This window comes from Poecilia reticulata, chromosome 21 (assembly GCF_904066995.2).
Source record: "Poecilia reticulata chromosome 21, P_reticulata-male-v2, whole genome shotgun sequence".
Lineage (NCBI taxonomy): Eukaryota > Metazoa > Chordata > Actinopteri > Cyprinodontiformes > Poeciliidae > Poecilia > Poecilia reticulata.
Window position 1 is genome coordinate 7,600,768 of NC_088850.1, and position 23,115 is coordinate 7,623,882.

Genomic DNA, 23,115 nt, shown 5'->3' on the forward strand with positions numbered 1-23,115 from the left:
AAGAAGCAAGAGAATTATTTCAAACTCACTGAAAAATGAAATGCATGAAGCGCGCTGATTCATAATGGCCTTATTGTCAAAATATCTCCACAACAGCAAAAACAACAGTCGCTTATTAAGACTGGAACATAATCAGTGCAAACCAGCGAATAAACAAGATGAATCATCCCAGCAAAAATGTTGCTGGAGCTGAAGTGAGCAGTTCTGAGTCAAACGGGAATTGTTGTGTGACTATCATTGTTAAGTGCTTCACCTCTAGCCATTAGTCATTTGCACTTCAAGTATATGACACACGTCTTGACATTTATATCAGGACAACACATTAACGTCACTCCAGCTGTTCTTGGGACGTCTCTGAAGATCCATTTATTATCTCTTCTGCAGATCAGTGGCTGTTCTTTCGGACCCACTGTACACACAGAAAGACGTGTAAGTTTGACTAAGGCAGGGAGTCTAAAGCAGTGGCTAAATCTCTGTAAGCAGGCACTGGCACTTCTCCCCAACTGCCTTCCCTACTGTGTGGACAGGGGCCTGCAGGGGACTAATCTCTTGGCACTGGCACGAGTCACACATGTTGTATATGTGCGCAAACGGAAGACCCAGTCTGCTAAAGACGAGTCCTGGCGACGAATTTGGAAAGCTCTGACTAATGACCCGCAACGACTTCCATGTTCACCCCTCAGACAGCCTCTTGGATGCTTTTTGGAAATGACGGTTAATGATTTTGGAGAGCTGCCTTGCACTGTACTGACAAGGACAGTCCTGATCTTATGTAACTCTTTTCCGCAGAAGATTGTAAAGGTTTTGATCCTTTAAATTTCGTTTTTTTTTTTTTTTTTTTTTCTTTGCTTAAGCGATCAGCAGCGTTGGTGGTGTGAAGTTGACCAATCCATGCGTGGAGCAATATAAGCAGCATGCACATTCCCTGCATGCTGTGCTGGCAAAGCTGGAGGCAGCAGAAGACCTCTGTGCATACATGAAGCACAAGAAAGCCTCACAACCCCCTCACTTGTGTGTTGGTTTAGTTGTGTGACAGTTGTTGTGCTCAATTGCTAAAGTACTGTCTTAAAATTTACATAATGCAGATAATTATTACCCTCATTAGGCTTGTTCTCGCTATGAATCTACAGGCAGCAGGTTAGCTCAGTTCGGCATGAGGAAAACTTACATCCCCTCAAAGAAAGTTGTCTTTTGACCCTTGTTAGATTTAATTAAACTTGGAAAACAAGTTAACATGTTAATTAGCGGGCTTAAAACGAAGTGCGCGTAGGTAAAGTTTATTTATTTGTGTTGCCCAAGAGCAACTTCAGACTTGGTGTTTGCCACTACTTTAAGAATTAAATAAGCCGACGTCTCAGCTAGCTCTCGGCAAAACTGCAAGTAAGCATATTTTCCACATGGTAGATAGTATGCAGTACTTGAAGTTATTAAATGCTACCCTTTGGGAATGGACTCCTTTTTCCAAGAGAGGCCTGATAATTATGGCAATAACAGACAGCTGAGCTAAATGTACGTAACTATTAACGAGAAAGTTGTTTCCAGTTATTTTTAGGCACAGTCTTAAACCTCTGCTTTACTCTGAATGTTGACTACTCAGTAGATTCCAAAAAAGAAGCCCAATTGCTTTGTTTAGTTAAAACCCTGCAATTCAAGCTCGTGCCATCTAACGCCACATAACAGTTCCCCCTCACCATTTGCATTTGGCTCACTGGACTCTGCAGAGTCCTCAGCTTGACTGTATTGGTGACACACTTGAGAGAGTGCCAACTACTAAACAGTAGTACAGTAGTCAGAGGGGGAGCATTGATGCCAAATTGAACTTGAATCTGCTTCAGCAGCTTTTTCACCCATTTATTTATTTTTTTGTCCAGTTTTTTTTTATATACCTGCACATAATGACATTGTGCAGAATATTATGGTACCTCATTGCAGCTAAAATAACATTTTATGCACATGAAATGGCTTTATTGTTATATTTTTAACAGATTAATACAAAACAAAGTAGCTTAATATCCAATTAAAACAGACTTATTTCCAATGCTGTCTTCTATGTTTGAGTTTCTTGACTTTAAGATGTCTGTATTTATAATAGAAAGGTTGTGACAGATGGATAGTTGGATTTGCAGCTACATGCACACTGTTGTGCTGGAGAACTTGATCCAAAAAGCCTGATTTACCTTTCTATCTGTAATCTAGCGGCTGAAATGTGCTTTCCTCTATAGAGTGGCCAAACTGAGCCGTAGAGATGAGCTGAAGCGGCCCTGCTTCTCTGCATCAAAATGAGTGGCGTAGTTCTTAAGGACGCCTCTTGGGCATCTCCCCTGGGAGGTTTTCCGGTCATGTCTCTCTGATAGGATGCCCAGCTGGAAACTCTGTACTTACTGGATGTACTACATCCTATCTGGCAAGGGAACACCTTGCCATTCCTCAGAAGTATCCGAGGAGAGTTGCTGGACAGAAAGATGTCTGGGTTTTTCCTATTCTGGATCTTTCACATCTGCAACCCGATCTTGGGTAGGTGCAAAAGTCAACAAGCACATGTGGGACGATCGCTCTAAAAGACTCTTGAAAGCAAAAGAAAGAAAAGAGATGACTTAGCGATGATTTCTTTGCAGAGTGGTGAATGTGGTAAAAATTCATATCAAACAGTCAATTTAAATGCATCTTTTTCTTACTGGAAGTATTCACATATTCACGGTCTTCAGCTAGTCTGCAGCTTCTTGCAGCGACTCCGTTGCAATATAAATTTTTTGCATGCTCAGTTCCAACAGATCTCTCCATATAAACCAATGAAAAGCAACTAGAATAAGCCCTTTTTTTTTATCACGGCAGTTAAAACCTTGAGGCCATGAAAAAAAAAAAACATCTCCTTTTAGATTTGTGGGGTAATGGAAGCATTGATGCTTCTGAGCTAGAGGATCTACAACCTCAATTATTCAGATTTATATCAAAATGGGGATTGCAGGTGACTTGCAGGCCAGTTATTAAAAGGGGATATGCTCAGGGACCCAGAAAGATATTGGATTTGGTTTCATAATGCAGCTGTAAAGAGATACGGATGATTTTGTCATTAGCGGCACTGCGAAGCTCCGGCGGTGTGAAAGATCACCATGTTCTGGGCTGATCAATGGCGAGCAGCGCGGCGCTTTCAGTGCAGACAAGCAAGAGCTGAATTTGTAAAAACTTTTCCTGCACACATAGTTTTTAAAGGCAGTTCAAAGAGTCGAGTCTGAACACAGATAACACGACTCTCCGAAGTCTGAGGTTGTACAGGACAATGTGCAGATATTTATTTGGAAACATAATTATTTCAGACCCATAACCTTTAAGACATGAAGGTTTTCCTTAATATCCACCTGTCAGCATACCCCCTTTGAGAATATAATTTCTCTTGAGGCCCTGGATGTTTTTTGAGTCACCTCCAGATTTGATAACGAGGGAAGAAATAAATAACGCAAATTGAAACCTCAATTAAGTCCCCATGAGAATCCCAATCCTTTTATTGAGGTTTTCTTCTCGATTACGTTTTTTTTCCCCACCGTGAATAGAAGCAAAGGCGACCAGCAATCGAATCAGGTTGGAGGGATTTTATCCAGCTTATCTCATTAAGGGGATCTGAAGCTTATTTGCTTAATCTATAAAAGTAATACTGAAAATATATGCTGCTTACCTATGACAAGTAAACATGAAATGAATGAATGAATGAATAAATGAAGTACAAATTCTAAAAAACCTTGATGCTTTCAGTTTGAAAGACTAAAATCTGACTCCTGCAGGAAATAAATTGTAATAATATAGTATAATAATATAGATAGTTTAAAGTTTTTTGAAAAGAAGTCTAGCAGATGAGTGGCTCAGCAGCATTCACCTTAAATAAAACCTTTCGGTGATGATTCGTAATTCACGTTCTTTAAAAAATTAAGAAGAGAGCTGGTACGCCATCTTCTGTAGCACTTTATTTGTTTGATTACATGAAAAATGGTGCTGTTATTGTTAAGAATATCCAACTATTCCTGAGCTGGCTCTCCAGTATCTGGGAATCCTAACAGGCGCTTGTCCTCAGCAGTCGCAAAGTTCGCTTGTACTTAAGGCGTGCTCTGCTCGGTCGGCTCTCGTCGCCCGCCCGGTTGTTTTGCACGGAGAGGGAGTTCATACGCGGGGAGGGGTGGAGGCGCACGGCACGACTGCTGCCCGATTTGAACAATTATCCCTGATGAGCGCAGATTGGTTTCACTTAACAGGCGCAGGTGCGGAGGATTTGCGATGCGGCGCAGCTGAACGTTTTTCCAGGTTTGTGACTGAACACTGGCGCATCTTATGTTGAACGTTAACTCTTCAGCGGACACGGACTTTATTTCCCCCCCCCCCCTCTCCACCCTCCTTCGGGACAGGATGCGTGCTACAAAATGACACCCCGTCCAGTCTGGCACACTCGAGCCGAATTCAGGAGCATCGCTGAATAAATTTTGGACCCACGCTGGTAAAAAATTTGACCGCGCTGTCATTGCTCTGTCCAGCCTAAAAGGCTCATCGGAAGCTGCGGGGGGGGAGGAAAAGGGGAAAAAAAAAAAACAAAAAAAAACTATTCGCTTCACTACTCTTAGGTCTGCGCACTTGGACGACTTGAAATGAGGACCACATCCCGGCTGTACTCCGTGTGAAGAGACGAGCCGGGCGGCAGCTTTCCCTTCCGCTCTCAAGGACGCGCCAGAATAAAGTGGCCCCCGGCCGAGCGAGCTGCGGAGCATGGAGCGGGACGACTCCGAAACCGTGTGCCCGTCCAAAAAGACGATAATCGCGAAGATCTTCAAAGTTCGCAAGAGGAGGGAGATGCTGTTCGTTCAGGTCTGCTTCATCTGCAGTGTCCTCTTCGTGGCATGGAGCATGTCGGCGCTGTTAACTAAGACAGGTGAGTGTGTGTGTGTGTGTGTGTGTGTGTGTGTGGGTGACAAGAGGGGGATGCACCGGGGGCGAAAGGGGAGCATCAGACATCTGCAGAGTGATCATGCTTGGCCGTATCCATAAAAAAAATGTATCATTTTTGCTTTAATTTCAAGGGCAAATAATGAAAAAGATTCGTTTCTTTCCCTTTAGGAACACTCTGTCCAACCTGTGCATGCAGTTCATCTAAATGACGTGTCATTCAAATAACTGTTTAGAGTTTCTGAAGCTGCACATGCTGTCGGCTCTCAGCTTTTTAATGAAAGTACATTCTGTGTGCCGCAGTGTGCGCGGCGGCACGTTTTTAAACTGACAGGCACGTTTGTAATTACAGCATGCTCCTCACCCACGTGAAGATTTTTTTTTTTTGTACTTAAAATGTTAATTTGCATTTCGACCTCATTTTATTATCATTTTTTTTTGTCTTGCCTTTTTCTTTAATGCGTATCAGATTGTACCGTTTCCAGGCGCGTCATCTGTGGAGCGTCAAGATCATGGTTAATGCTGGCATCATCGCGTCTGGCCCGGGGCTTCACGCAGACACACGCACATTTTGCACACACTGGTTCACGAAGATGATCATGCTCCTTTTGCTTCCGCATGCTGATTTTTACGCAGAGGCCACCGACGATCACTAGGATGGGGGCGGGAAAGGAGGGAGGGACGTAGAGAAGGGGTTTGCGATTTCTTAGGATTTTTTTTTTTTTCTTCATTGGCGAGCACACTGAGGAGAAGGATTCCGACGGTGGTGATGATGATGATCATGTCTCGTGTGCGTGCGCGAGCGCAACCCAAACATGCCCTCTCGTGTACAGGAACTCTCGCGGCAGGCTCGTGCAGAGCATCCCACTCAGCCCTCACGCGGTTATGTAATCTGATGGTCAACCTTGACATTTTTGCTGGTGAAAGAATGAGACGCAACTGGGATTTAAGGTTAACTACACAATAGCCATCCCTAGGGAAACTGATCGTATGATCTCCTGGATTTGTGGCAGGAATTTTGACAGCAGTCGATTTATTTGTGTTTTTTCTTGTACTTGGGGTTTCGATGAGAGCATCTAGCTGTAGCCGTCTTATTTTAGGGAAACCTTTCAGATATGATGAACAGTAGGAACTTCTAATTCTCCCAAATGCTCTCGGGTCCCTCAGAGTCATGGACTATATCTAAAATATGCTTTTCCATAAGCTTTTGTCCTACTTCTTGTTGGCATGAAAATATCTCATCTGAAGACCAGAACATGCTAAATGGACTTCATGTCACTCTGATCATAGGTGTTTGCGATACAAAACATATTTGATTTTCTGAGCTTTTTTTAAGTGATTTATATCCTGCATTTAAGTGAAACCTTAAGAATAAAAAAAATGCAGTATCCTAGTTGCAAGTGTGGATATCCTTTGCATAAACCCTTTAGTTTATGCATGTATTACATAAACAAAAGGTTTGCAAAACCACCTTTTCAATTAAAGTCCAACATTGTCCTTTGGAGTATAACCTCTATTGCCTAGAACCAGATCTGACAAAACATGATCTTATTGTACATTTGTCAGTAATTTAACACTGAGGGGAGTGTTTACCTAATGGTTTGTGACCTCAATCAACCTCCTGCATTCTTTGTAAATCTGGCCTAAAAGGTATTGAAAGATGGATAGAATCACCCTAAATTATTGGCTTAAATACAAGATTTGCCACAAGAACAAGACTCTCCAAAAGAACGCAACTTCTATTGTTGTGCATGGTGTTGGCAGCATTATGATCTGAGGTACTAGATTAAGTGAATTAAATTGTGTGAACGGTTCCAGCCAGTTTTGGTTTAATCCTTATGTCTGCCAGACTGATGAAGACCATTTTTTATTTAATTTTTTTTCCCACCGTGTCTCAGTGAGTCATGGCATGCATCTAAATCAGCAAAGAATGAGTTTAACATTTGAAGTTGTGAAATGACACACAGAGTTAAAAGCTGGAAAAACCAGCATAGACTTATTATGGGGTGCTGAACTGAATCAAAAAAGGGGGTTGAATTAAATAATGTGAAATATTGTGGATTTTTATTTATTGAATTTCCCAAAATTAGTTTTTAGTTAAATTGGACAGGTAATATTAAAATATTTGCTCACATAGCTTTATTTAATTTCTTTTGTAGATTAGAAAAATCCTGGTGTATTAAAAGGGGCGTGTACATTTGAGGGCTACTAACCCACGGTTAAAACAAAGGCCACTTTAAACTTTAAGAACCACTGAAACTGTAAAATTACAAGCACAGAAATGAAATCTTGAGTGACGTGAATTTTTGTTCTGGTCCTTGTCAAACGTGAGATTTGCTTAGAGTATTTCAATAATGTATGGAGTCCTCTAGGGAACATGGAGATTAAAAAAAAAAAAGTTTTCTCTTGCGTTGGACTATTTCTGAGTTATTATCACGGGGTAATAAAGTCATCTGACAGTTTTAATTGGTTCTCTCTTGTGTTGGTCTGAATGATTTAAAGGACTGTTTTTAATGCGCAGTTCCTTCTCAACCTTACAGTGAATAAATCGATTTTCAATCGATTTTTTGCAATAACGAGTTGACTGTAAACACATTTTCACAGAGGCTCTTTATTTGAAATTTCAAATTGACATTTGTGACTGTATACAAAATAGACCAGCAAATATTGCAGTAAGTATATTGCAAGGAAATATACTTGCAATATACAAGTATATTTGTATATTAGAGGCGGCGGATTCCATTCGCCGCCTCTAATGGAATCCAGAGGCGGCGAAGAATAAATGTTCTGGGTTTGGTGCAATGGTTGTATTGTTGGTGCTCTAAGCAAGACACTGTTAATCGGTTATGCTTGTAAATATCCATGACAAAATTTTTTAGATTGTATCAAAATGGCATAAAGGTTCTTAACATCTCTTGACGGTTTCACAATGCTTAAGACTGACTACTTTGTTTTGGTTGCAATGTGGAAAATGTTTTTACCCATATCTTGGATCAGGTTAGAAAGGGCATCTGATGGTCCCGTCTCATCGGGAGACATGCCTGTTTAAAGCTGGGGATGATTCACATAACTGTGAAAACTTGATTTCAGGGGTGGCATGTATAAATTAAGAGCGGGACATGGACTTGAGCCTTGGGGGGGAAAAAAACATGGATTTTGTTTATTGCTCAAAGATGTAACTGCAATGCCTAAAAAAATAGAACTTGCTGGTTAAGGCTCTAGATGAGAACCTGATGTGCTTTCTGTTGGTCCTTTTAGCCCCTACTGCTCGGCAGTTCTGGGCTAAAGGCATTCAAACACTTGGTGTACCTGATTTCGGACCCTTAAGGCAGGGGTCACAAACTCCAGTCCTCAAAGGCTACACCATCCTGCAACTTTTTGACTCGACTCTGCTCCAAAATGTCTGAATTTCCTCACCAGCATTCATTCCTCTCTGCAATAGGCTGGAAATGAGCAGTTTATTTGATCCAGGTGTGTTTGAGCAGAGACGCATCTAAAAGTTGCAGGACGGTAGCCCTTGAGGACTGGAGTTGGTGACCCTTGCCGTAAGGGATTACCACAAGTGTTTTGTTAATTACACTAGAAACAAGAGGCTTAAAAGATTATTCTGAAATTATATTATGGATTACAGTGGAATGAATCCCCTATGGTTTGTTCTAGAAGCCGTTGTTGAGGCCCTATGTTTTCGTTTGATCTTCTGACTCTGGACCACACAAAGCTGAGCATGAGCGCCTTTTTGACGCTGACCGATTGGACTTCCAACCTTTAGAGAGGATTTGGGATGGACAATGAAGCCATGGTGGCAGTTTACCATGGACCAGCTGTACCAATGTTTTAAAACCAGTTTTCATTTTACCATTTTTTTGTAGTAATGTTTTATTGAGATTGCAGTTATGAGAGGGGGATTTTTTTTCTTATCGTATGAGACAGTTGAGCAGTGCTGCCCCTCCTCTACTTGTTGCTGCACACTCCCATGACTAAAAACACCTCCCACATTTTTCTCTTAAAAGGGGGGGGCGAAGTTTCCCATTTCCCGCCACCAAAAATGGACATCCACTATGTAAGCTAAAGGTGATCACTACATAATTTTAATGAAGCTTTGTTGTTTTTTTTTTTAGATGCTCGCCAATAAATCCAATCTAAGAATTTTTGGGTCTAACACAAAAAAAATAAAAATAATCAAATATTACCTTTGTCCCTACTTGTGACTGGTGGCAAATGATTTGCCGACTGGCCCAGATGGACAGGATGTGCTGTACTGCCTCTGGGTCGCATCTTCGTGGAGCAGGGGTGGGGCTCAACATGCTGTCACTCCCGCTGATCGCCGCGTGCATATGCACATGTAGCAGACCTGCACGCGGGTGGCAGGAACAGGTGTGTTGAGCAGCGGGGCATTGCTCTGACGGGTAGCTGTGGCAGGTTGACTGTCTGAGCAAAAAAAAATTATGGTAGCAAAAAAATGAGGTGTGCTTGTTCACATCGTGACTTTTGATGGATGGTTGACCTTGGTTTATCTACCTCCTGGGCTTTTCAGACAGCGAGAGGATGTTATTAAACCATTACTGGCTGCGTCGGATGTTCAGTATTGTCAACCGCAGGCAAATTCACAGATTTTTCTCAAAGTGGGTTTAGACTACTGAATATTATTATTTTTTTTTTTGCATGGCAGTCTTTGGTCATTTTAGGTTTGCATTATATGAACACGTCTCACACGATGGAGGTATGCTTGACCTCACTTTTTGTTGTCGTATAATCTTGCACTTGAAACGTTTTCTAGAATATATTTATTCAGTGGGGTGGGGGATCCCATGGTAAAGATCTTCATGTTGGGTAAATTTCCCCTTGGTCTTATTACATTTTAAATAGTGGGTTTTGTCTATACAGGCCATATTGAATCCTTTATTACTCTTATCCTCCCAACTGCCCTCTCAAAGGCTTTACATTATTTAGTTTTTCAGTTTTTGGGTATAAAAGCACCACAGTTACAATTTCCTGGTTTAAAGTGTGCATGATCATGATTCTGTGAATATAAACAAATGAAAACACTGTCTGTAGGAGATCTGATGTTGCATAAGGCAGCAGTGTCACACAACTGGCTATAGCTCGTATTATAGCGCCGACTCCCTCTCTGTCTGCCCAGAGGTGCTGACAGGATCACATCCTTAAATGAATGCAACTTGGTGGTGAACTGGACAGCTCAAACTGTCACCCTGCGTTGACGCTTTAAGTGGAAACGTCATAGTTGTGAGCATGTGGTTTCACAAGTAACTGGTATGGAAAACTGCAATTTGATGAACTGTTTTACTAAATGTAAAATTACTGTGTATGTCTAATCCAGTTTTCTAATGTCACACACACACAGGCCACATTATTTACTATAAACTGGGCTAGTGATAAGATATAAAATTTAGATGGCTTTCAATTGAACATCTGATCAAGAAGGGGGAGGCCAGAGATGTCAGACCAGCCAAATGACTTGACTGGTGAAAATGGGTTAAACTGACAGCCGGAGGGTTTGGTCTTGGAAAGCAGCAAATTGTGGGAAGCGGTAGCGTCTCATCAAATGTAATTTGATTTAGTGGCTTCTGAAATACTTTTGGATTGGTCTTTGAATCTAGAAAAAACTATTTGTGGCAAGTTGAGCACTGCTGTTCTTGTCTGATGCCTGGAAATGAGGATTTAATTCTATAATACTGAACATTTTTTTAGACGCTTTTTGAGACGGGGTTATACCTCGAGCAGAATTTGATTTGGGAGTCAAACTATTAAACAGCAATCCCCTGCATAATAATTGATTTATGGTATGTTTTAACCAATGAGCCAAAGAATACAGAATCAAATGTATTGTGAAACTTGGATATCAGGTACTTAAAAAACTACCAGTCTTGTCAAAAGCCTAATCAATTTTGTAACCTGTATCTTTTTTTTTTTTATAATTTTTTATTTTTCAGAAAGTTTAGTACTGGAGTCATGCACGAGTTGTGTATGTGTGTATTAAAATCGATACAGAAAATCTAATGGGGTGACTTATCCTCTGTAGGTTGATTTGCGATTAATTCCCCTTTTGTTTTGTCGGTACACCATTTTGTGGCCATCTTGGCTGTTCTGACTTCTTGCATGACAAAAATGTCATTTTAGTATGTCAATCACTAAGTGGAACGTTTCTCAAAAAATAAGTTTTGAGAAACTTATTTGTGCAGTTGTACATATGTGTAGATGCCTTTCAACCTTCAGGAAACTTAATTTGTGGAAAGATATTTTTTTGTAGAATTCAGGTGGTTATACCATTGGATTATCTTTGAGACAAACCAGGAGATTTTGGGGCGGGGGGAAATGACATTGGCTGCAGGCAAAGAAATGTTGAGCAATAAAATTTGTAGATGGGTCCAAGTTCTGAAATGTGTAATCTTGTTTTTAAAAATGGAATTTATGCAATTCAGCTTGGAGCTGGAAATATCTACATACATTATGTGTATTGTATAGTTTTTGTTTAATAATCCATGAGTTGAAGCTAGACAGAAGCAGCAAGATTGATTGGCTAAGCTCTGGATGAATTAAACACTGCCTTATTAGTTGTCTATATTCCCTTGTGAGCAGTACAAATGTGCACACAGCATCACTGTTTCATCATCTTGTGCCACAGTCCAGCATTGGCTTTGCATCACAGCGTTTTATGAAAATTGCAACTTTAAAGTGATGCTCGGTGCGTTTGAATGACTTTACATAATAGGTTTGAGATTTTTTTTTCTCCCCCTCTTGTCCTCATTAGAGGCTTAAAAGCAGTTTTATTTGTATATATATAAAAAAAGCCTCCACCCCTAAAACATAATGGCACAGCTGTATTTTGACGTCGTGTTGGTGCTGGATAAAAATTCCGCATCTACGTAAATGAGAACTTTTAAAGGATTAAGTGAAAATAAACCTTGGTTGGATTAATGAGCATGATCATGGATTCCTGCGCATGAAATGTGCTGTAAAACATCAGCTGTGTTAATTTTTTGTTTGCAGAATTGAGTTAAGGTTTCTTTAAAACTACAGGTTCTACAGTTAACTTTTAAATGCATGACATGCTGCAAGAATTGAATGTGTATCTGCTACTGTTGGCTAATCAGTTCTGTCTCTTTTTTAAGGGCATGGGATGATTGTGGAGGGACATCCAGACCTCGAACACTGGGGTAGAAGACTAATGGCTTCCAGATCTGAAAATGACACGGAGCCAAAGAACTGTTCAGAGCCAGGTACGTTCTTAAAGTTTCAAATACATGAACTTCATTTGGCTACATTTCAGCCATAGGTGGAAACAGATCAAGCTTGACGGAGAAAGTGATTGCATAATGCTGGCCCTGTTGACTGGCTTATGGAGAGCCAATGTTGCTTCAAGCTAGGCTGCTCTGAAACCATAATCATATGTTTTAAGCACAGATAAGGATGGATGTATAACATTATCACACCCCTATAATCTTTATTCTAATCTAAACAAGGATATTTTTCTTTCTCTTAAACGGCCGTATTTCATCTCTTTCTCCATGTGGGTAGTAGTTGGATAGTCTAGATAATTCCGATGTGCTGTTTCCATTTCATATTTTATACTTCCAGTAACTCATAATTTTGTGCCAACAAAGTTGACATTTTCAAATGGAAATGAGGTCTCAAAGCTGACCCGTATTTAGGTGTAAATGCTACTAAAATGGGCAAGAGAAATCAACTAATGAGCACTTTTGATCCTCATGGCCATTTTGCATGACTGCAACTAGAGTTGCGAAATCACTGAATATCTGAATTGCTGTTGGACATTTCTTAACTTTTCATGAATGACATGAAAAGAACTCGAATGTGCAGATAAACGCTCTGAAGTTGTATTTACTTTGACTCAGAGTGCAGCTCTTCTGACCTTTCTGTAAATGTGGATATTTTGGGAACTCGTGCGCTTCACTGCCTGCTGACCTGCTTAAACGTTCGTTTCCTAATTGGGACTCGAACATGGCTAGAATTTTCTCCTTATTTTCATTTTAACCAATGAGTTCATGGATTTTCTTGGTCACTTGGATCGACTCAGTCTGGCAAACTTGTGTTTTCCTCAGACCCTGAGTCACATGTGCTCTGTGACCCCTGCGTGATTCAGTAGAAAGAGAATGGCAAAGCTGCCAGGCATAGAAGTTAAGTCCCAGCTAACTACTTATTTTATAAAGATTTCTATAAATAACACCCATCCTGTAGCACAACTCAACAGGCTGAAGAGGATTTGGAGACGACTGTGAAATAACCTTCAGACCTGTTTTATTACAGATGAATTAAAATCCACAGGATGATTATTCTGCATGATGCATCTCAACAGGTACTTGTGTCGACCTGCGACGCTGATGAGCCTGTGGCAGAACGCTCTGGGCCATGGATAATTCGGAAGCAATTTCAGATGTTTCATTTACTCACTTGGTGAAGTTTACCAGGTTATTATTTCATTACTGTTCATAGGAGGCAGGATATTGAAGAGATTATAGAAATGTTTCCTGCTGTTGATGTGTGACGGAGCAAAAATGGCATTTCTTTATCACCGTTAAACAATAAAAATGTGTAAATGTTTTTCATTTTTTTCCTTTAAGGCCACACGGTCTGAAAACTTTAATCACAAGACTCTTAAGTTTTGCGCACGTCGACTTTCCCGACTCCTTAGCACAAGGGGCACCGGCTGGGCCGTGACATTCCTCAAATTTCTCCTCTCATCCCACCGCCGCCCTGCCTTGTCGGTTTAAAGCTGGTCATATGACTTTTATTCCTGTCTCGTGAATAATCCTGTTAAAGTTGCAGTAAAATTAAAGCGCAACCACTGTTCTCATTTGTGCAGTTGCGTGAAAGCAAGACGTGCATTTTCGTCTGGCGTTGTGCCATCGGCCTGTTCTTGCGTTCATGTGTTTGTCCTGAACTGTTGATGCAACTATCACTTTTGGGAAAATGCAGTCAATGAATAAATCTACAGGCAATCGATATTCATCCACTAGAAAATATGAGCTTTTATTGCCTTGTGGTAATGGCCACAACAGAAGCTGAATGGATGAAGATAATTTCTAAAGCTGTCCACCATAATGGAAATGGGGGGCTGTTGGTAATGCATGCAGATGTTTTAAAGACTTGGCTGCTTGTTAATAACATTCTGTGCACAAATTGAAGTTCACAATTTTTACTTGAGTATAAAATAACACGATGATGTTGATGGTTCGCTGACATTGTCGCAGTTGAGGATTGAAGATGCAGTGTTTAGGCAGGTAGTTTTCCAACCTTCAGCATCAACCTTTTAACAGCTTCACTTCTGGCATTGTAGCGACTTAAAAAAAAAAAAAAAGAAAAATTCTTCCCATAGTTTTTTTTTTTCCCCCTACCCTCTGTTGGGAGCAGAAATGAGGTCACGCTGAGAACAGCTACTGCAAAAAGGGTTTGCTTTAAACTCAGATGAAAGGGGTTAGAGTCAACATCTTGAACTACACCACCTTGGTGCCCAGCATGCCATTACTAAAACTGTTATCTTGAATTTGAGTTTTCCAAAAGGTTGTCAACATTTCAAAAGGGGGCATATTCCAGGAGTGGTTAAAAGCGCCCAAAAAAAAAAAAAATAGAACACATTGTTCTACTTTTGAACGCAACTTTGCCGTTTTGGTGAAGTCTGCTCTAGTTCGTCTTTATTTGCCAGATTGAATTATCCCAAGCTTGATACAAATCGACATTCTGTGGTGTAAGATGAGCTAAGCAAAAGTGCAAAAATATGAAATGACAAGCCTCAAGTGTTCCCATGTTTTTGTCTATACATATAAAAATGCTTTACTGAATACTGCTGCACCTTATTACAGCAATATGTAGTAATATTGAAGAATTTTGAGTATTGGTCTTTCTACTTGAGCTCTATGCTGAACATTAGGCCCAGATAATGAGTGGTTTATTAGCGACGGAGGGGAAAAATGCAAAATTGGTTGGCTTGACACCAAACCCTTCATCTTTCAAATTAGCCAGCTTTGTAGTGAATCTCTAGTTTCATCCATGCAAATAATCAATCTACTCCAACAAAGGTTGGAGTAATGTATGTTTTTTTTTATTTTTTTTTTTTAACACTTTTGTCCCAGATGTATTGCGCATCTTAAATTCAGTATAATGAGGCATTGGTTTGAAGACTTGCATAGATTTCCCAGAGCTATCTTGGGTTTCAGCTACTTCCTCATCGTTATTTCTGATCAGCAGGGGAGCCTTTTCCGGGGTTCCTGGTGTGCTAATGTTTTTTCTTGCTATTCCTAAGACTCGGTCTGCTAAGGCAGCCATTTATCGTAAGTGCCTCTTTATATAGGTCACTGAGTAATCACTCCTGGAAAACAAAGTGCTATACTAACTGCTTTTTGGGCTCTTGCTTTATAAGTGCACGCTTCCACAGACCTGTCAGATTGAAATGATTACATTGTAAGTTTCTCCAAGCCAGAGGTTGGGATGATTGTAAACCAGAGAAGCCTGGCTAACTTCCTATGAGGAAACAATCAATACTTGATGTCCTCTTTAAACCCGTGTAAGATTTATGTGAAGTTTTAAAATTGCAGCCATAATGTTGGACTTCCTGGAGATCTTCTCTGCTAAAAACAAATTTTATTGCTTGGGGTTGAATGAAGTGGGAAGGTCGGGGTGTTTAAGTGTTCAAGTATGAACGTTGAGTGTCCATGTCGCTGCCGGACGACCAGGCTTATTTCCCTCCACCTGCCCTTGAGAGGATCCTCCTTTCTATCTGCGTCTGCTTTATAGTCCTTCATTGCTTGATTTAAAGCCACTAAAGGCAAAATCTTAAATAATGGACATTTTAATGCCGTTTAAAAAAAAAAGAAAAAGCCTTCCCAATACTTTACTGATGAAATAATGCAACACAGCTAAAGTTGTCTAACATGCTAAAATGTGAAATCATGGTTATTCCCTATTGTGGCTACATGTTAAATATAATCTGTGCTGCTCTCCTGAGCTCATTCTAGAGCAGTGCTTCTCACTGCTCTAGAATGTGAGAAACACTGCTCACATTCTAGAGCAGGGCCAGCACCCCCCCAGCCTTTCTCCAGGTCCCTCACCGCCCCCCACCAAAGAATTTGTAGGCTACTTTGCACTGACTATTTTATTATTATTACTATCACTATTGTAGATGTTTTGATTTTTATGCTTGTTTCTGTATTTATCATCAAAAATAATTTCCCAGAGAACAAAAAAGCCATAGGAATAGAAATTATTTTCACAGGCGTCTACGAAAAAAGCAATTAACATTCAAGTTAAACTTGGTAGGCCTAACAGCAGCCAATCAGAGTGGAAAAATATTCTTATTCTGTGCCATTTTCTAGTTGTTAAATATTCCACAAAATAACCAGATAAAAGATGTACAACATGCCAGTTTAAACTTTGAACTATTTGCAAAACGACTGAGCTCTGCAACATTAAAACATGGATAGAACTGTAACTACATTAATCATGGCTCTTCTTCTCTTCAGTGTTTCTGTCGGTTTCTGGTAGTGCAGCTTTGTGCTGCCTTCAGGAGAATGGGACATCAGAGTATCATCCATAAAATTTGCATTTATTGTGCAAACCAGAGCTTTCAGTGGAAAAACAAAAGTTCCAGGTCCTTTTAATGCCATACAAATATAAGACAGAAGCATGGATTATATCTGATTTATAGATTAATAGTTTCACTGGACAGAAATTACAAAGAACAAATCTGGTTCTTAATCAAATCCTAATGAGTCAAATTGAAAGTGTCATGGAGTCAACAGCCTCATGACATTAACACTGACATGAAAAATAATATTGAAGAAGTAAATACGTATATCAAATCTAATTAAAAACATAAATAAGTGATCAGTACTGTTATGGTCTGTAAGATACATTTATTCTCAGTACTAGATGTGGTCTCAACAAACCCATGACATTTCAACAATATTTTACCTTTTATCTGGAAACGGTGCCTGTTTATTCTTGCCATACAGTTCTATGTATTAAGTTTTGATCAAAAGGTCTTGCCATATCAGTTTATTCCTCTGTATTTACTTTAGTTTCTTAGTTTATTTTTGCATTTTGTTGTTCATTCATTTCCATTTAGTTTCATACAAAGTCAGGGTATCGTGATTTTAGCATGTTTATAAGAGCGATTTTCTGTTGTTCTTCCATGGAAGGGGACAGCTTTCAAACGGAAATAAAACACTTTTTAATACAAGTTTCTGCTTAACATGATCACAGAACTGCCAAAACATATGTACAAAAATACCAGACAAAGTGAATCACATCAACGTCATCAGCCGGTGTAACGCTGAACTGATGTGGTAAAGTGAAGAGTAGCAGGAGCGGAGCGGAGCCAAGAAGCTAACAAACACTGAATAGAAGAAGAGCTGCCATCGATACAGTTGCAGCCAAGCATGGTTTAATGTTACACAATACAGTTTTACCAAGTTGCTCAAAGTCTAAACTGGCATTGTTGTGCATTTAAGGTGTAAAGTTTACCTTTGACTAAACGCCCTCCAAAGGAATCCCAGCACCCCCCTTTTGTAAAAATGTCCGCCAGCGCCCCCTGCCATCCTCTGAACGCCCCCTGGGGGCGGTACCGCCCATGTTGAGAACCGCTATTCTAGACAGTTTCTAACTCTACAATCTGGTGTTAAAATGTAGAGATGCATGTTTTCAAAAATGCTTTTCCGTGATTGTGTTAAAAAAAAAGTATTTGACTGAGATGAGCATTTATTATTCACTGGAATTTAAATGAGCAAAATTAGTGTGGTAAAATCCCAATGGCCAATATAAAGACAATTTTAATTTTAGCTATCGTGTTGCTCCATTTCCAAAACTGTTGAACAAATTCTGTTCAGTTCTGGTTTCTTCCTCTTTACTCTAAAGTGGATGAGAAGATTGACTCGGTGGTCTATAGATTGTTAAAGTTGCTAGTAAAACTGTGGGTTTAAAACCATTGCATGCAGCTCTTGAGTCACGCCACCTCATCAGATGCTTGCCTGTAGCAATCCCATGACGAATGGAACAAACACACTTTCATCTGTTACCCAAGGAAGGCAACTAGCAGGATATCTGGAACAATGTTTTTATTTTGGGATCCGAATGTTTTATGGGTTCTTCCAGGCGGTGTGGGCAACATGATGCATGCTCGCTGGGAAATGACTTGTGGCTTACTTGGGACTATTGGATTACTTTCTCACATGCATCCCCTTCCTGTGTAGATGTTGTTGCAAAGCGCACAAGATTGGAAAAGGAGGATGGAACCACATCTGCTAATGTGCTGGAGGAATGATTTGCATTCAATAAACTGTTAAAACCAGATTAAACTCCCACACCAGTAGCATAATAGCCCTGGTTAAGGTACAATGTAAAGGCAAACAAAGCAAAGCATCTTGGATTGTTTTGTTGGCTGTACATGTAGGCTGGTGATGCATATTTCATGAGATCGAGGAGGAACTGATTGTGACATGAAAAAGTAGACCTGGCTTGAAAAAGCTGCTGCTAATGTCTGTTGTGTGCAATAAGACAAAAAGTTCCCTCAGTTAAACTAAAGGTGGAAACCAGCAGCAAGTTTTTTTAGCTGTTCGAAGGTGGAGGCTTGCCCATGTTCAAATGTGCATTTCTCAACTCCAGGGAGCGCACCAGAAAGCATTTTGAAAGGGAATTATGCAGGGTGGGATTATGCTGCCGTGCATAATGCAGACTGACCTGACTTTTTCCATTGTTGGCTGGCAAACGAGAAGCAATGATGCAGCAGAGGAGCAGGAACAAACACCTGCAGAAAAGTTTTCTGTGCAGAACTCTCCGAGCATGCCTGACCTCCTTATGCATTTATACACCCTTCAACGCATTGTGTCCCGTTCCACTTTTAGCAAGGTGCTAATGAACATGCTTTCGTTGCCGCTGCAGCTCACCCTGAAGGGAAAAGTGTACTTCTAAAGCTCTACAGCAGTCTTATTCAACATGGAGTCCTTTTGGTCCAGAAACAACTGTAACCATAACGTCCCATTTGACTTTGTGAAACTGTTGAACTTAATGGTGTATCAAAAAATTGGACTGAGCAACTCGATGAAGGTCAGATTTGGTACATGGAGATCTTTCAAGTCTGTCTGCCCTGATGAAGGATTACAGATGGAAGTTTATCAAGTTCGATGTCATGACAAACGTTTATCAAGAATTCTTAAAGCGCTTCATTTTTCTCTCTGCTGATGAGCTTCATTTCCCCCCATCCAAACTTGGCACCTGTCCATCTAGTTTAAAGTACCAATACCTGAGTAATGACTACAGGAGCTAAACTCCACAGAAAAGCTATGTAGTATTCCAGTAAATGATGCAGCACTGGACCTGCCCGGCAAATCTGGAAGAGCTTAATGTTGCTATTGAAGCAACAAGGGCTTTCTGAACATCATAGGAAGTCCATGTTGCACTGCAATGTAATTAACAGAAAAAGGAGTCAAAGTATTCAGTGTGCTTACTGTACAGTACCTGGGCATATTTTCTGTAAGCTCATTCTTCCTTGAGTAACTTCAGTCTTTTGACAAACATCATTTTGCATTATTGGCTGTAAAATGAATGAATCTCAATGTATCAAGGTGTATGAACTCTGAAATTAAAAGTAAAACTCAAAGCGATTCTAATGTTAATCATACAGGTTAAGGTGCTCATGAGGCCCTACATGCATTTGTTTTACGTAAATGTTTTGATGGCAGACTCAGTTTGACATTCTCGATGGATTTCCAGAAGTTGAATCATAATTGCATGTTTGCAAGAACGGCTGATCAGTGAATCTACATTACGCTGCTCATTGATGCCTTCTGGAGCAAGCTAATTATCTAATGGGCTAATAATGACCCAGAGGAAGAGCTCCCTCTCAAGAGTCTCTTGACTGCTGTAGTGGATTGTCAGTTGTATTTAGTTAATGACCTGGCTGGTCTGTGGGTCAGAGCAGGCTTTGGCAGAGGGCAACACCGGGCATTCTGCCGAATAACATTTTACTCATGTCACATTTTTCATTTTTTTATTTGGTTGTATAATATTTGAGACTTGTGCTTGTCTCGCTCTCCCGGGAAGATCCGTTTAGCCTCATCACTTAGTTTGATGGAGCCATACGGGCAAAAAGGTCCACTTCATAACCTCGCTTGAGTCATAAGGTTTTGTTCATAGACCACCAGAAGTGCGGAGGGAACACTTGCACGCATTCATGCACATTCCTGCCAGGGTTTTTTTTTTGTTTTTTTTTTTTGCTCTCCCTCTGGTGCAGCAGGAGGTACCAGATGCTGAAGGCCATCATGTAACTGAGCCATAATGTTTGTGATTTGGCCAGATTATGAAATAACTGCCAAAAAGTGTAAAAAAAAATAAAAAGTGTCCGGCATGCTTTGCCACTCATATCGACATTGGTTATGTATGCAATTCATGAGGCATACATGTTTACTTTATGCCTTATGAATTGGTGTTAAAAACAAAAATACAGCTGGGGAAAAAAAAATCTGATTTGCAGCAGTTTGAAGCTAATCCAATCTCAAAATTGACCATTTACTACTCGACCACTTCTTTCATAACTCTTAAACTAATCATCACAGTTACATCTGTCTTGGTCATATTTAATCATTTACTATATTTAAAGTCATCAGCTGCTTTTGTATGAAGCAAATGGCTCTTTCAGTGGGGTTTCTTTGTGCAAGAGGTGATTTTAAAATTAAAGCGTTTAACGTCATTCAATTAATGCGATTGCATTTTAAACGGTGACGTTTTTGGTGTTGACCGGATTAATTTGCTTAACCTTTTTGCTTGTTATCCATGTCTACTGAGCCTTTTTGGAGCAGACATGAAATGTTTCTTGAGGCTACAACTCTAGTTATTGCTCCAAAGGAGGAAACGCAAACATTACTTTAGAAGAAGTCTTCTATTGCAAAGATCTCGCTTGTGGTAAAAGAACAGCTCAATTTATTTTAGTCGGATCCCTCTAAACTGCAGTTGGAATCAACAACATGTTTTATCCTCTTAAAAACATCCTAATTGATACGGTTTTCCCTGAGGTGTGCTTTCCTCTTGCAAATTAGATTAGGGATTTCTATTGCACTACACCAGCTGGAGCAATAAATTCCTGTCATGACACTTTAGGAAATCTTAAAACTGATGGTATGCATTATGGATTTTCTTGGAATTTATAAATGAATAGGTGATTTTAACAACTTTGAAACATTTATTGCCCACTTGTCGAAACAAATCTGAAGGACTTGTAGCTTTTAATCACAAAGCATTAATGTATTACCAGTGAAATTTTTAACCAGTGTGGCACAGAATGAAGACAGTATATTTAACATTCATCAGTGTAGTAAATGTGGACATCTTAAAAGCTGCAAGTTGTAATCGATTCTTTGACCTTAATTGGCTGTATTCTTTAAAAAAAAAAAAACAACTGGTTGCTCTTATGCAGAGTGAGGTCTATTAAAATTTTATGTTGTGTGGGACTGGAAATGTAAATCAAACGGTATTAAAAAAACTTGATGTTAAAATTCTTTTTACAGCTGATTAAAACTTGACTGGTTTGTTGCACATTAATAATCCTAAAAGGGACACTTCCCGTTAATTTCTTGGTGTCAAATGTTTTGATTTGCCTCGGTCTGTGTGCACACCATGTCCTGTCCTTGTGAGGGAATTGGCTGTGAAAGCAATGTTCATGTCTGGTTTGACCTCTGTTGGCAGCAGACGGTGGCGAACCCCATAGACTCTGTCTGATTGAATGTTTACGAGGCTGAGCGCTGACCTCCCGCCTGCCTGTCATCGCTGTGCAGTCTTGGCGCTTACACCCTTTTTTAGGTTCACCTTTCTGCTGTCGTTCAGTGACGATTACAGCAGCAAGCCGGGATTGGGTAAAGCTTTCAGCTGGCTAACCTGCAGGCACGCTGGAATCCCAACTGAACATGTAGGGAGGATAAATCAACTCTTTTGATTTCATTTTATTTTTTGCATGCCGTTTTAATCTAAAATGCATGTTTAGAGAGCTATTTGCTGCTTATAAATCCTGTAATTGATTTTGCAGGCAGCCATCTGACACTTGAGTAAATAAACCTATCGGATATGAAAAGATGTAAAGCTGCCTGGCACAATCAATACTGTTGTAAGATCTATGTTGGTGCTCTGGTACTTCATTACAAATTAAAATAACGGTGCTTGTTTGTACTGAGATTTTTTTTTTTTTCTTGAAGTTTTACTGTCGGCACCTGTAAGTGCGCATTAATTTAAAATTGGTGCGTATTTCTGCCATGATTTTAATTTTGTGACAAAGTGGATGTTTGATACTACATGTCAGTCAGTGCAGCATTTGAAAGCGGTAAATTCAGTTTCATGTCACTGTACTTCAGACTGATGCAGAAATGGATGCAGAGTTCTCCCCTTTAAAGTACCGTATCTCTAGGCCCCAACTGTGGTAGTGTTTTTCAGTTTAATATTCCATTTTTTTTTTTTTCTTAGACATGTTTGAGTCATGCACATTTCACTTGATGGCCAGACGACTTGAGTAGGAATGTTGTTTCTGTTAGACCAGACAAAGCGCTTTGTAATGGAATTCAAGGGGTTTTGAATACCTATTTTTTCAGGATTTAATGCAAAACACCTACCATATTTTCCGCACTATAAGGCGCACCTAAAAACCTTCAATTTCCTCAAAAATCGACAGTGCGCCTTATAATCCGGTGCGCCTTATATATGGACCAATATTGAGCCACAACAGGTCTAGCAACTACGGTAAGCAGCCGCTGACTTCATTTTCCCCATAGACGAAGCACGCGGTGCATGCTGGGATAGTTGTCAGAACTATCCCACCACTTCATTAACTGGTTTGTTAATAAAGTTTGATAATACATTTAAAGCCGGGGGAAGGGGCGGGGGAAGAGACTGCGACGGCAGGGTGTCGGTTGGTCTGTTACCCAGAAAGCAGTCGGGCACAATATTGCAACACCAACACCGTGAGTGAAACGACTGGGGCAGACTACTATATAAAGCACTCAGGGACCACTTCTTTACAAATGTAGATGTGTAATAATAGAGTACAGAACAAATTGGCAACCCAAACTGTAGCATCTATTCTATGCACCTTATAATCCGGTGCGCCTTATAGTGCAGAAAATACGGTACTCATAATTGTGCAGAGAAACAAAATTAATTCCTTTTTTTTTCTTTTTCTCA

General features: G+C 40.0%; 1 protein-coding gene across 3 annotated transcripts in view; it reads left to right on the plus strand.

Moving 5' to 3' along the window:
- The first annotated feature begins 4,115 nt into the window (after positions 1 to 4,115).
- slc24a4b (solute carrier family 24 member 4b) overlaps positions 4,116 to 23,115 on the plus strand; it is a 35,184-nt gene continuing 16,184 nt past the window's right edge. Inside the window, exons 1-3 of one of the 3 annotated variants that reach the window (XM_008397464.3) lie at positions 4,117 to 4,480; positions 4,605 to 4,909; positions 12,054 to 12,161. In XM_008397464.3, the coding sequence (XP_008395686.1) occupies positions 4,747 to 4,909; positions 12,054 to 12,161 (271 nt within the window). In that variant the 5' untranslated portion in view covers positions 4,117 to 4,480; positions 4,605 to 4,746. Of the gene's footprint in view, positions 4,910 to 12,053; positions 12,162 to 23,115 lie in introns of all 3 variants that reach the window. The other 2 variants (XM_008397465.3, XM_008397466.3) reach the window with 2 other exon arrangements.